General features: G+C 38.0%; 1 protein-coding gene across 1 annotated transcript; it reads right to left on the reverse strand.

Annotated features, from left to right (window-relative positions):
* Positions 1 to 219: 219 nt before the first annotated feature.
* CISD2 (CDGSH iron sulfur domain 2) lies at positions 220 to 13,585 on the reverse strand. The gene is made up of 3 exons (XM_025983815.2): positions 13,359 to 13,585; positions 2,703 to 2,917; positions 220 to 1,219 (listed from the first exon to the last, which is right to left on the reverse strand). Exons 1-3 carry the CDS (start codon positions 13,459 to 13,461, stop codon positions 1,130 to 1,132), a joined length of 408 nt encoding a protein of 135 aa, XP_025839600.1. The 5' UTR covers positions 13,462 to 13,585; the 3' UTR covers positions 220 to 1,129.
* Positions 13,586 to 13,888: the final 303 nt, after the last annotated feature.

Below are 13,888 nucleotides of genomic sequence, written 5' to 3' on the forward strand. Positions count from 1 at the left end.
ACTTAGTGCAATGTCTCATATGTACATGTGGTAACTATTAGCTTTGATTATTATTGGGAGAATTAAATGTTTGCCTCCTGTACCTTTTTTTTGTATATAAAAAAGACACAGTAAACTGACAGGATGTACCTTTAATAAACAGACTTAAGGACAGCTATTAATATAAGAACTGTAACATACAATAAAACTAAATAGACCACGGCTAAAAAATTACACAAGTTTTAAAGATTCTCCAATAAGTTTATTTAGCAAACTTTCTTTATTTTACGTTTTATTGGATTATACTGTTATAAAGAGAAAAATGTATACGATTTTGAATCACTGAACCATTTATCATTTTGATATGAGTTCAGATATACTTTATTTCTAATTAACCTTCAAATTGCAGCAGCTCATGAATTTAATATAGGTATTCCTGCCATTCCATCCCACCCTGTCACTGAGTCAAAGAGTTCATGATACATATACAAAACACACACCTAAAGAGACACAAACAAGCCTTTGTAAAGTAAACACATTTTTCTTTAATAGTGTAAATAACTATTCCTTTTTGGAACTTTCTATATCCAGTTCATGTCTTTTCTGAAATTGGGATATTCACACTTTAATTAGACATAATGTTTATAAAGCAAAGCATTTATCTCTTTGAAAACTCAAGTAATTCTTGACAGCAATATTTTTCTTACTGATCTGAAAAGAACAGAGTGTGGAAGGCCAAAGAGGAAAAGTCACTTCAAATGATCAGAACAGAAGACTGAAAAATAATATGTTTAATGTAGGGAGAAAAAATTTAAGTGTAGATTCCATAGAAAATATTGATATTCAAAGGAAGAGCTTTGGACCCACAGCCAAAAACAGATTTTTCTCAGTTAATGAAAACCAAGACATTGTCTTTGAAGTAAGAATGAAAGGGTTGTACAATTTAATTTCTATATAAATGACCGTTTGAATACACAAAGTATCAAATATAAACAGTAGTGTAGAAGAAAATAAATTGGCAGAAATAATTACTCAACCAGTAGCAATAATTAAGACTACCATTTAAAAGATCTTCTATACATAAAAAATGAAAAAATATTGTTATAGAATTTTACAGCACACAACTTAATTCAATCCTAATTCATTACTATTATACTTCTTTCTTCTTCAGTATTAGTGGGCCCACATTATCTCCTGTCAATTCATTGTGTTTATTATGTGAACCATCACAGGCAGGAAACTAGAAAGGAAAAAGAATTACAAGTGTTATTTTAAAAATGATTCAGTAAGTAGGAATATTTGTGAAATGCTCTTACAAGGAAGTACATAACTTTGAAGAAAAAAATTATCAGATAGCTTTCCTGAGTAATGTATATTCTACATCTAACCTAACTACACTCCAATATCACAGCAAGTTTAATAATTTTAAATAGTTAATATATTATTTGATATAGATTTTTTGGATTATTTTTTATTATTCCAAGAGTCAATAAAACAGGTTTAAAGGGCGATCAAAATAAGCTCTTGTTCTCTGTAGAGCTCCAAATTAGAACTCCTCTCTTCACTTATTTAAATTTGAAAAGAATGTACCGTTGAACCTTGAACAACAGGTTTGAACTATATGGGACCATTTAACTGTGGATTTTTTTTCAATAAACACAATACAGTACTGTAAATGAATTTTCTCTTCTTTATGGTTTTCTTACTAACAATTTTTTCTGTAGCTTACTTCATTGTAAGAATAAAGTATGTAACACATCTAACATACAAAATAGGTGTTAACTGACCTCATGTCATCAGTAAGTCTTCTAGTCAACAGTAAGCAATTAAGTTTTGGGAGAACCAAAATATATTATCTCATGTTTTCCTACTATAAAACTCACACATACTGTATAGTTTTTGAAAAAATTTAAAATGCATATTTAGAAATTCACTCATAGATAACAATAATCCAGATTCTGAGATATTTTTTCCTATGCATTTTACTAAGTGTATTCCTTTTTTAAAAACAAAATTGGGATCAAACTGTACTGTGCTTTTCTTAATAACTACATCATGCTCTCATGTCATTAAAATAGTCTTAAAAACATGATTTGTAATAGCTTCCTAACATCCCATAATTTATATTATACCATAATCATTACCATTATCAGACACCTAGATTATTTCCAAAACTTTATTACAAAAAAAAGTTGTGATGAATGTTACTATACTTAAAACTTCAAATAACCTAGGATCATAGTACTAGAAAACAAATCTCACCAGCTACTTATAATACTTATCACTCCATACTTATTTCCACATTAAAAAACACCCATAATTATAGCTGCCATTTATTAGCTCGTCTGTATATAAGGTACTGTACATACATCTCACTACATCCTAAAAAATGTGTATGATATTGACATATTATAAAAAAAAAAAAAAAAAAAAAAAAACCTGAACTGAACATCAGAGATTAAAGATTAAGAAACCTGCCTAACCAAAGTCACACTATAAGTGGCGGACATCAGCTTTGAAGCATAAGATTTCTATCTTTCCTTGCACTGCTGTAACTTTTCTCATGTAGATAAGTACCCAACATAAAATGCAAACTTTAACTTAGGAATATAAATTTTCAGTACTGAATACTGCGGAAAAATCATCTCAAAGAACCTCAAAACTGGGACTTAAGAACAACTTTAACTGCACAATTTTAGAATACGTGTAAGCATATATCTTACCGTCTTAGAACGCCAACACCTACAGTAAGCTGCTTTAGTGAGACACAAATCTTCAATGTTTATTTCATTCACCACTTTGGGATTTTCCTTTTGTATTTTAAGATTAATCAAGCTATCCTTCTGTTGTTTTTTCTTCGGGAGGAATGGACGAATTGCAAGGTAGCCAAGTAGTGCAAGTACACCGAGGAAAGGCAGTAACCGAAGCCATTCTGAAACTGAACATGTACAGATTTAACAGTACTCTCTTAATAGAGCTCAAACAGCACATGTCGTCCTTGGGTTTATCCTTTACTTGTTTTTTACGTCTCATGTTAATCTCTTACCTAACTTATCTATAACATAACACTATGCATAAATAACACAATCAAGCTACCTATACCTGAGACCACTTTGTTTTATTTGTGGGCTAACTTAAGACTTGTAAAACTGGAACACAAAACTTTGAGAAATAGATCCTGTGTCAAATATCCTATTTTACTATCCTCACACTAAGTATATTTAACTTCGTTTTTATTTCAAGAGTAATGATCACCATTACAAAGTTCAATGTGTGACATATTTTATAGGTTTAGAAAACATTTCCGCCATGTCTAAAATCATACAACAGGGGATGCCAGGGTAGCTCCGTGGTGGAGCATCTGCCTTCGGCTCGGGGCGTCATCCTGGAGACCTGGGATCAAGTCCCACATCGGGCTCCCTGCATGGAGCCTGCTTCTCCCTCTGCCTGTGTCTCTGCCTCTCTCTCTCTCTCTCTGTGTCTCTTATGAATAAATAAAATCTTTAAAAAATAAAAATAGGGCAGCCCGGGTGGCTCAGCGGTTTAGTGCCACCTTCAGCCCAGGGCGTGATCCTGGAGATCCGGGATTGAGTCCTGCATAGGGCTCCCTGCATGGAGCCTGCTGCTCCCTCTGCCTGTGTCTCTGCCTCTCTTTCTCTCTGTGTGTGTCTCTCATAAACAAATAAATAAAATCTTTTAAAAAACATATCATACAACAGAATATCAAAAAATGAATATTTTACCATTGATTTAGGATTCCAGATAAAACATGTCTTCAATGCTTTAATTTACATTCTTGTAAGACATAGTGATTCCGAAAGAAATGTTGTCTGAAGAGACTGAAATTTTCATACACTGAAAATTCTCATTATTACATACATCTTATTCCCTAAGTGTTCATTAAATGCCTTCGGGAATACTAAATACTGCCTCAGGGGGGTTAGGGAATATAAATAAATAAATAAAATGGTCCCTATGTCTATGAAGACAAATACATAAGGAAACCAAGATAAACATTTCAGCATGCAGTCAGTAAATGCTGGCTAGCGCTGTGACTCTGTGGGGCTCTGTAGAGAATCCTTTCTGTTCTTAAATGTTATCATTTGACAATCTTCACTGAGTACTTAACTGATATCTTGCTAAGCACTATGTAGAAATAGCATAGTCAAGAAAAAGAAAAACTAAAGATTATGTGCCAAGGCATGCTAATGAATGTTAACAATAGACTATGCTAAGAGTACAACTGTATTTTATTTAACTCTTTTAAGCTGTGTTATTTATTTTTTTAAAGATTTATTTATTTATTCATGAGAGACACAGACTGAGAGAGAGAGGCAGAGACATAGGCAGAGGGAGAAGCAGGCTCCTCACAGGTAGCCTGATGTGGGACTCGATACCAGATCCCAGGATCATGACCTGAGCCAAAGGCAGATGCTCAATCACTGAACCACGCAGGCATCCCCGTATTTAAAATTTTGTCTGCTCTTTTCTTGGTAAAACTACTTCCCAGAGATAATTGTTCTACCATGCAAGTATTAAAAGACTGGCTTAATACAAACTCTTCCAAAATGCAGGAATCCCGATGCGGGACTCGATCCCGGGACCCCAGGACCACGCCCTGGGCATGAGGCAGGCGCTACACCTCTGAGCCACCCAGGGATCCCCCCAAAATGAAACTATTTTTGATACAACACCAAGCCAAAGGTTTGTTATTAGCTCTAAATGAAACAACCTATTTATATACTCCATGTATAGAACCTGCAAGAGTGCCTAGCACAGAGAAGATACATAATAAATGATAACATTTATTACTAGAAGGGAGGTTGGTAGCAATTCCTTGCAAACTTAACTTGATAACAGTATATAGTTGAAATCTTTGGGAATATGACAATGTTAGTTGCCAGAATGAAGCTCTGTAAGGACAAGGACTTTGTCATGTTGGCTGTTCTATTCTCATAATCAAAGTAGAGATACTTCATATAGATTCTTTTAATGAACTAAAGTTCTGGAAATGAACTGTTTCTCCGGGAGAAGGGGGTCTGCCTATGGATCAGTTGTCCAATATAGGAGCCACTAGCCACACTGCTTTGATTTGTACCTGGGATTTTATTTTAAACAAGTATGGTAAGATGACAGACGAGACAACTGAGTTGAAAGTAAAGTTTATTGTTTCTAATTCCCAAGAGGGGGTACACCATGCCACACAGGACAACAGAAGGAAGTACCAGCTTTGGTCAGGAGGAAGGTAAGAGGAAAGCACCAGCACAAATCTTTACTGTGGTTTCCATCAAAAAGGCAAAGGAATAATTTCTGTGGGTTCTGGGCTATAGGGATGGTCTGCAGTTGTCTAGTACTTAGCCCTGGTGATTAGGGCAGGAGGAATACAGGCGTGGTATGTGAGAGTAATATAAAGGTGATGGTTGGTTTGCATATGAAAAGTGAGTTCACAGGCAAGTTGTTTACTATCTCTAGGAATTAGCTACTCCTGGGAAGGTGCAGGTTCTTCTTGGCCCCAAAGTGTCAAAGCACCATAAAATATAGAAAATAAAAAAACATGATTAATACACATATACAGCTATTTACTTTTAAAACTCAAAATTGAATTTCTAAGACAAACTAGTCACATATCACCAGCTAAACAGCGACATATGACTAGTGGCTACCATATCTGACAGCCCAGAGAACACTTCCATCATGTTTTTTGGATGGCACTGCTACAGACCATTATTTCAATAAAGTAACATCTCTGTAGTATGGCATAGCTGCTTTGACAGCTTCAGAACCCATCTCTTAACGTACCTGAAGGCACCCAAAGCTACCACCTAGTAGCTGCCTTTCAGTGTTCTTTGCAAAGGTATTCCTTCTGTCTTTCTACCTCTAGTCTATTGGATTAATTTGTGTACACCCTTTAAGGTTAGGGTCAAATATTGCTTTCTCCAAAACCCTTCCTTGATATAACAAAGCAAGATCGATCACTTTTACTTCCAAGCCCTTTTTCATCGTTTATCACTCTACTGTCATCTGCTTATAAATTTGACTCATAAGCCTGTAAGAAAAGGAGCTACATATCACTCTTCCTAGAGCAAAGTAGATACCTCCAAGGTGTTTTATGAATTACTTAAATAAATGAATGCCCAGCATAAACGTCAGTCCCTTTCTCAATCACCACAGAGTACTATGACTATCGATTTACACTTATCTTCTAGATCAGGCAATGAATGTCTGACATTGCTATTGACCCCAACACCTAGTAAAATATTTTGTAGTAGTTATTCAATAAATATTTATTAAATGTAGAGTAACTTTAAGTATTATTCTATATTACAAAGTTTAAAAATCATGAAAGGTTAAATGAGTCCAAGTCAAAAAGTAAATAAATAGGAATTTAAAGTTGAAAACCTTCACTTAGAACTGGTGCAGCCACTCTGGAAAACTGTGTGGAGGTTCCTCAAAGAGTTAAAAATAGACCTGCCCTACGACCCAGCAATTGCACTGTTGGGGATTTACCCCAAAGATTCAGATGCAATGAAACGCCAGGACACCTGCACCCCGATGTTTATAGCAGCAATGTCCACAATAGCCAAACTGTGGAAGGAGCCTTGGTGTCCATCGAAAGATGAATGGATAAAGAAGATGTGGTTTATGTATACAATGGAATATTCCTCAGCCATTAGAAACGACAAATACCCACCATTTGCTTCAACGTGGATGGAACTGGAGGGTATTATGCTGAGTGAAGTAAGACAATCAGAGAAGGACAAACATTGTATGTTCTCATTCATTTGGGGAATATAAATAATAGTGAAAGGGAATATAAGAGAAGGGAGAAGAAATGTGTGGGAAATATCAGAAAGGGAGACAGAACATAAAGACTCCTAACTCTGGGAAACGAACTAGGGGTGGTGGAAGGGGAGGAGGGCGGGGGGTGGGGGTAAATGGGTGATGGGCACTGAGGGGGGTACTTGATGGGATGAGCACTGCGTGTTATTCTGTATGTTGGCAAATTGAACACCAATAAAAAATAGATTTATTAAAAAAAAAGAATTCTGTTTAAACTAAGAAAAAAACTTTAAGTACCCTCAGGAAATATAAAACCCCACAGACAGATTAGGTGATATGACAGGTGAAGATACAAAAATTACAAGACACAGTCCCATTCCAAAGAAGCTTTTCATCTAGTATGGAATACAGTTCTATAAAAAAGGATTACAGTACTGTATAATATGTGTAATTATAAATAAGCAACACAGAAAAAGACATGATTAACTCCACAGGGATGAGCAGACTAGAGGATCTGGCACCTAACCAGGTTTCTGAAAGATGAGTAAGAGTATAGGAGTCCACAGGCTTATGGGAGGAGGGACTACATTTCACACAGAAGAAACAGGATAGGCAAAAGCACAGAGATATAAGGTGCATGAAAAGTTTAAGGAAGTAAGCACCACAATACTATTGGAACAATGAAATAGGAGAGAAATTGTAGAGGTGGTCAGGTCCCAGATGATAAAAATTAACAGGTAAGTAAAATCTATTTGGTACATAAAATGGAACTATTGATATATCTGAATACTAATATAACTTCATTTATGGAAAACTTCATTTATGAAATCAGATGGAATTATGGTATCAGATGGAAGATGGACTGGTAAAGAGACAGAGGGAAGAGCAGAGAGGGCCACTAGTTGGAGGACAAGATGCAAGACAATCAGTTAGAAATCCACTGAAATAATCCTCCCCCGCCCCCGCAAAATAATGGAAACTTAAACTAAGGCAGCGGCCATTAAAGACGACAAATGTATCCCCTAAAACTGCCTGAAGAGAAGATAGTCTAGAGAGAGAGAGAGGCAGAGACACAGGCAGAGGGAGAAGCAGGTTCCATGCAGGGAACCTGATGTGGGACTTGATCCCGGGACTCCAGGATCACGCCCTGAGCCAAAGGCAGATGCTCAACTGCTGAGCCACCCAGGCATCCCTAGAGGAGATAGTCTGATGCTTTCACTGGGAACAAAGTGATCAATCTTCATTGCCTTAAAACTTAAGAACCACTAACTTAGGTAGTAAAATCAACAGGATTGGGTGAGTGGTCAAGTATGGAGCATCAGGTAAATGGTAGAAGTGAGGCTCCTTCATGATTCCCAGATTTCTGGTTTCACTATCTGGATGGATGGAGATACTGGTCTGTAATCTAAAAACAAACCAAAACAGAACATAAGAAGAGCAGTTTTAAGCAGGAAAAGACCAGTGTTGTGTTGTAGAAGAAAGGAAAAATATGAGGTGTTGACATCCTTAAAGAGTGTAAGGGAGAAACTAAAGGCCAACAGTTACCAGCAAAAAAATTAGAGATACTGCTGGATTTCACAAGTCACAGCTTTCTTTAAGACAGAGTGAAATAGACCAGTGTAGAGGCTGCTCTGCAGATCCTAAAAGATGCCAACTCCCCCTGCTCCCTCATCCCAGAAAGACAAGGAAAAAGAGAAAAGATACCACTGAGAGCGCTACTGGCAGGGGAAGTGCCTTCCTCAGGGACAGCTTTGTTTCATTTAGGGCAGGAAGGTGCATCTATGAAAAATTATGAAGTAGACAAGCCAGGAGTAGAAGAAAACAGTGTGAGAGATCAAGGTTTGGGGGGGCAGATGTAGGTATTTTGGGCTGTAATTAAGTCAAGTACAGGGAACTGGCTGACCTCAACTAAAAAGGCACCCAGTTAGTTAGGCAGCATTTTGCTTATTCATTTGAATGTAGAAGGCTTGAATTTCCTTAAATATTTCCTTTATTTCAAATTTTTCACTTCAGAAAGACCTTCTTCCTCTATCAGTGAAGTGTTCCTACTTCCATTTTTTTTAAAAACACCTAAGTTTTCTAAGTTAAAATAAAAAATCAGACCACATTAATACTAAAATACCATGCAGGGTTCTAAATGTGTTTTGTAATATTCTATTTCCCACTGTTAAGATAAACAGACTAAGAAGGTAGAGTGAAAGAACCAGTACCACCATAGAAACAAAATGTACATAGAAAAGAACATTTCAAAACAACCTGAGTAGCAAGCAATTTTAACATAAATTTTTTGAAAGTTCAGACATTGTTAAAAGTATCTCCTCAGAGAAATAGAATTCAGCTTAAGACAGGGCAGATTCAAATAGCTACCTATCACACTTACTCCTGACCAAGATATATAAACAAATACTATGATAAAGACATTTGTAAAAAGTACATATAGACACACATGGATCTCAAAGAGGAGTTCTATCCTAAGAAACTAGGGTAGTCTTTTTTGCCTTCTCAAAAGCTGGCATATAATGATACCATAAAAAATAATATTGGGAACTTGGTTCCTGGTAATAACATATTTTCTTGTGTATCATTTTCAGGTAAGATACAGAAATGATTTCTATTTCTGAATTGTAAAAAGAGAAAGTAAAATATTTCCCATGGATGGTTTTGCTATTACCACTTAAACTGTTCTCCACAAAGGCTAGTATAATCTTTAATTCTTTAATTACACTGACTTTTATATATGGTTGGTTTAACTACGAAGAGGGAAAAAACTTTTATAACTTATAGGAACTATGTAACTATTTCACCAAATTCACAAAAACAGTTTAAAATAAAAATTCTTTGATCTTTTAGAAATAGTCTCTATTAAAAAAAATAGTCTCTATTATTTACATATTAATAAATGCAACTTTCTGGGTTTGAACTTAATTTCTTATACATCCCTACTGAGAAAACTCACCTTTTGTTCCATTTCTTAAAAAAAAAAAAATTCTGGTACATTTTACATACAATAAAATAAAGAGAACTTCAGTGTTTAGCTCTGAGTTGTGACAATTAAATATACGCCAGTAGCCTCAAGTGAAAATGTAAAAACATGCAAAATACTCCCATCACCCAAGAAAGTATTCTCCTGTCCCTTTCTAGTCTATTCTCCCACCACTGATATTTATAACCAAAGCTTTTTCACTCAACACAAAGTTTTTGAGATTCATCTGTGGATCAGTAATTTATCTCTTTTTATTGCCAACCCATATTTCACAATGAATATACTACAATTTTTTTATCCACTCTCCTGTTGGTAGATATTTTGGTTGCTTCCACTTTGGGGCTATTATAAATAAAGCAGGTATGAACATGCTTGCAGAAGTTTTCTTATGGATATAGGTTTTCAACCCTGTTCCACTTCTAAATTCTTTGTTCAAAATTGGCCCTTTCTGGATAAACAGAGCTAATGCCTTTAATCCTGTCAGCTCGGATGTGTCGGTGTTACTCTGGAAAAGATATTGATCATCTTCGGATTCACTGCTTTATCTTTAGGAGCAAAACCCTTATGTTTCAAAGAAGCAACCAGGGTCAAGGAGGGAAGAGCAATTATATTTAAAGTTCCATAGCAAGCTTTTAAAACTACAAGTAGACTGTTTCTGACTTTTGAATAGGAAGATTTTGTTGTTCTATTTTAAAAGTTTACACAACAGGGAAAGCTTTGTTAAAGGTCAAATTATTGGAATAGACTATATTTCAAAAGTGTGGAATCACACAAATTGATCTTAAAAGACTTACTGTTAAACATGTGACCTAAACAAAAATAGATAAGTTGTTTCTAATAGATAAGGACTGTCTGTAAATACTGTAAAGTGATTAAGGATCTCCAAGTGTTTACTAAGAATGCAGAGTCATCATGAGACGGCCAATTACTTTACAAAAAACCGCTAGATCTAAATAGGGAAGAAAAAACAGGCAATAATAATGTAAGCTATAACTGTTCTAATTTTCACAAATAAAAAATGAAAACACTTTTGGTGTCCTAGACATTTTAAACAATTGCTGAAAAGTTATCTTCCAGGTTTTTGTTTCAACAAGTGTCTAAGTATGGATTCTAGAAGTAAATGTAACTAGCTATTACAATCTACTCTGAAGGGAAGACTCAGAGTGGAAATTGGTTGGTAGAACTTTTCTTCCACAATGCTCCAAAACAGATTCTTCAACTGTTATATTGTCATTATCCATTTTTTCATACAGCAGTTATTACAAACATGCTAATACTTCCTAGCAAATAAACAATACAATGAGAAATAGAGTGTAGACACACCTAATGGAACTTAAATATATGTTTTTAAGACATTGATCAGAGTTGTCACTAGTTCGGAGAATCAGTCCTCAGTTTAAATATTTAACAGCTTTGAAGAGGAAGTTACTATATATATTATTGATTTAAGGGAGAAAAGGTTTAGATTGAGTTTCCTTAATGTCTTTAATGGGAATTAAATATTTGTTGACAGTAGAAATCAAGAAAAAAAAAAGCTTCTAAAAATCTAGTCACGAAATCATAGACATACCTTCTATCTGTTCCAACTACACTCTTATTTACAGAAAACTGAAATTAACATAAAACCAGCCACCATTAGAATCAACGCATAATTCAGGTTTCACTGGGCTGGGGTGGGAGTAAGACTTCTTTCTTGACTTTAAAAACTTGTCAGTTAATTTGGGCAAATTATTAATATAAGTTGGCAAATGGGAACAAATGTCACAAAATGATCACATTCTTTTGAGCTCCTATTGCCAGGTGGTACCGTTTTGGTGAATACATTCAAGTGCGTAATTCAGAGGAGGAAAAAAACTCCTAACAATTGGTTCAAGGCTACTTACCACTGAACAGTGTGAATAAAGTACATATATATACAAATATTGCAAATTTCCAACTGCAGAGGAATGGTTAGGCCTACAATGATGTTAATCTAAAATAGGATTATATAGTTGTTAGAAAAAAGATGAGGAACACATTAAAATATGTAAAGCACTAAAGCAAAAGCAATGATAAAGAGGAAAAAAGCATAAAATTTTTATTTAACTGCAGAAAATCTATTAGAATAATAGGATCAAAAGAGGATTTTGATGTTTATAAATACTTAACTTGAAACATTTTCATTTTATGTTACTTTTATGCTGCTTCTGTTTAGATGTTTCTTTTAATGTCAATTATTCAGTTACCATGTTTTCTATTCAATGACATGCTTCCTACCAAGCCATAATTCAAATAATCTCTAGATTTGGAATGTCATCTAGTTCATCTCATTGAAATCTACTACCTGACTCTGCCTTTAAAAAATATATATATACATATATATATGTGTGTATATATATATACATACTCTTAAAAAAACAAAACCACCTAACAGAAGCCTTACTGTGTGTTGGAGCTGAAATCCATCTCTAAATAATCTTCACTAATTTGGTCCTAGTTCTGTCTTTTGGTCTACAGAAAATACAATTTCTTCTTCTTCCACCAGTAAGCCTTCCAAAAGCTGTGTTTTATGTCAGCTACCATAGAACTCCACACTGCTCCAGGCTAAGCAACCCTATTCATCTCAAAATTATCTTAAATTCATGCTTCATTCCCTGACATTCAGGACAGAGGAGTTCAAAGTTTGCTGAATTGATATGGTCCCCCCCCCCCACCATCCCAATCAGTCTCAATCTGGTTTACAAATACCCCACTCAAAACAAAACAAAACAAAACAAAACAAAACAAAACAAAAAAACAAATATCCCACTCACACTATAACACTCAAAACCCAACATCATCTTCCAAGTGTTGACCACATTCAACGAAAAGGAAATTTTCGTCCTTTAGATATGAAATCCTGAGTTGTGGGTCCTTTGCGGGTTGTTTCGTGTGTGTGTGTGTGTGCGTGTGTGTGTGTGTGTGAAGGCGGGCTGTTGAATGCGGCATGTCACATATACTCCCTAAATCGTACTAGCTAGCCCCCAACGCTCTCTGGAGAACTCCTGTTTCCTCACGTTACCTTAAGCACCGCCAGGCCCACAGTCAGGGAGTTGACCTCAAAGGCCTGCGGGGCAGTGCAAGTCTTCCCTACGGGAACGGAGGTCCCTCTCCGTGGTCACCGAACAAGCCTGCCAGACAGCTCACTACGGCGTGTGTCTGCGTTTCTCTCCCACGCACACACGCTCACACGCCATGGGTCAAACCCCGCCGAGCTCGGGACGTCTGATTCACAGCCCCTCCGCTAACCATGACTTATCCTACTCTAACATAAACAAGCACACTGCGGCGAGCGACGAGAGAGGAGAAGCCGCGGCCCGCACCCCGTCTTCCGTCACGGAAAGACACGGAAGAGCCGCTAACGCGAGGACCAGAGGGGGACTCCCGCGCGCCCCACGGCGGCGGCGGCGGCTGCGGCTGCGGCTGCGGCTGCGGCTGCGGCTGCGCGTGGCCCCGCCCTCCGCGCGCGGGGTCACGGGGTAACGCGCCGCTCGCCCAGCCCCGCCCCGCCCCTCGGCCCGGGGGATGTTAGGACCACCCCCGGCTCCCACCTGGGAAAACTTGCAAGGATGGGGGACTCGCTGGAGGCGGGGGTTACCTGTGAGCCGGGCGAACCCGGTAATGCTCTCGGGCACAGGGAGCCGCTTTAGATACGCCGGGAGCTGCACCTTCACGATGCGGGCCACGCTCTCCAGCACCATCCTTGCCAGCAGCGTCCACTCCCCTCCCGCCTCGCGCCTCAGCTCCTCCCGCGCCTGCGCCCAGACGGGAAGCGGGGGCGGGCGGGCGTCGCGGCCTGGGTCCCGCGGCGGGCAGGAGGGGGCGGCGCCGGGGGCCCCCGGAGGAGTGGTTGACCTGCTGGGCGCCGATTGGCGGCGGGCGAGTGACGTGCGTGCGCCGCCCCCGCCGCCCCCGCCGCCGCCGCCGAGGGGGAGCGCGCGGCCGCGGGGCGCGGAGCGGCGGGAAGGGCTGCGGAGCGAGGCCCTCCGTGGACTCTGGATGTGGCAGGGGTTCCGCCTGCACGTTGGGCCTTTTACAGCTGTAGACCCCGGAGGCCGGCAGAAAGGATACTGTGTCCGATGAGATAAAGCATGTGAGAGTGCTTTGTAACCGGAAAGTGCCTTTCAA

This window comes from Vulpes vulpes, chromosome 4, assembly GCF_048418805.1.
Source record: "Vulpes vulpes isolate BD-2025 chromosome 4, VulVul3, whole genome shotgun sequence".
NCBI classification, from domain to species: Eukaryota; Metazoa; Chordata; class Mammalia; order Carnivora; family Canidae; genus Vulpes; species Vulpes vulpes.

Excerpts from the sequence above, each read along its gene's own strand:
- CISD2 (XM_025983815.2), bottom strand. The coding sequence starts at position 13,461 with ATGGTGCTGGAGAGCGTGGCCCGCATCGTGAAGGTGCAGCTCCCGGCG. Across the intron at positions 2,918-13,358 it reads CGGGTTCGCCCGGCTCACAG|TTTCAGAATGGCTTCGGTTA; the intron begins GTAACCCCCGCC and ends GTACATGTTCAG. Across the intron at positions 1,220-2,702 it reads GGTGTTGGCGTTCTAAGACG|TTTCCTGCCTGTGATGGTTC; the intron begins GTAAGATATATG and ends TTTCCTTTCTAG.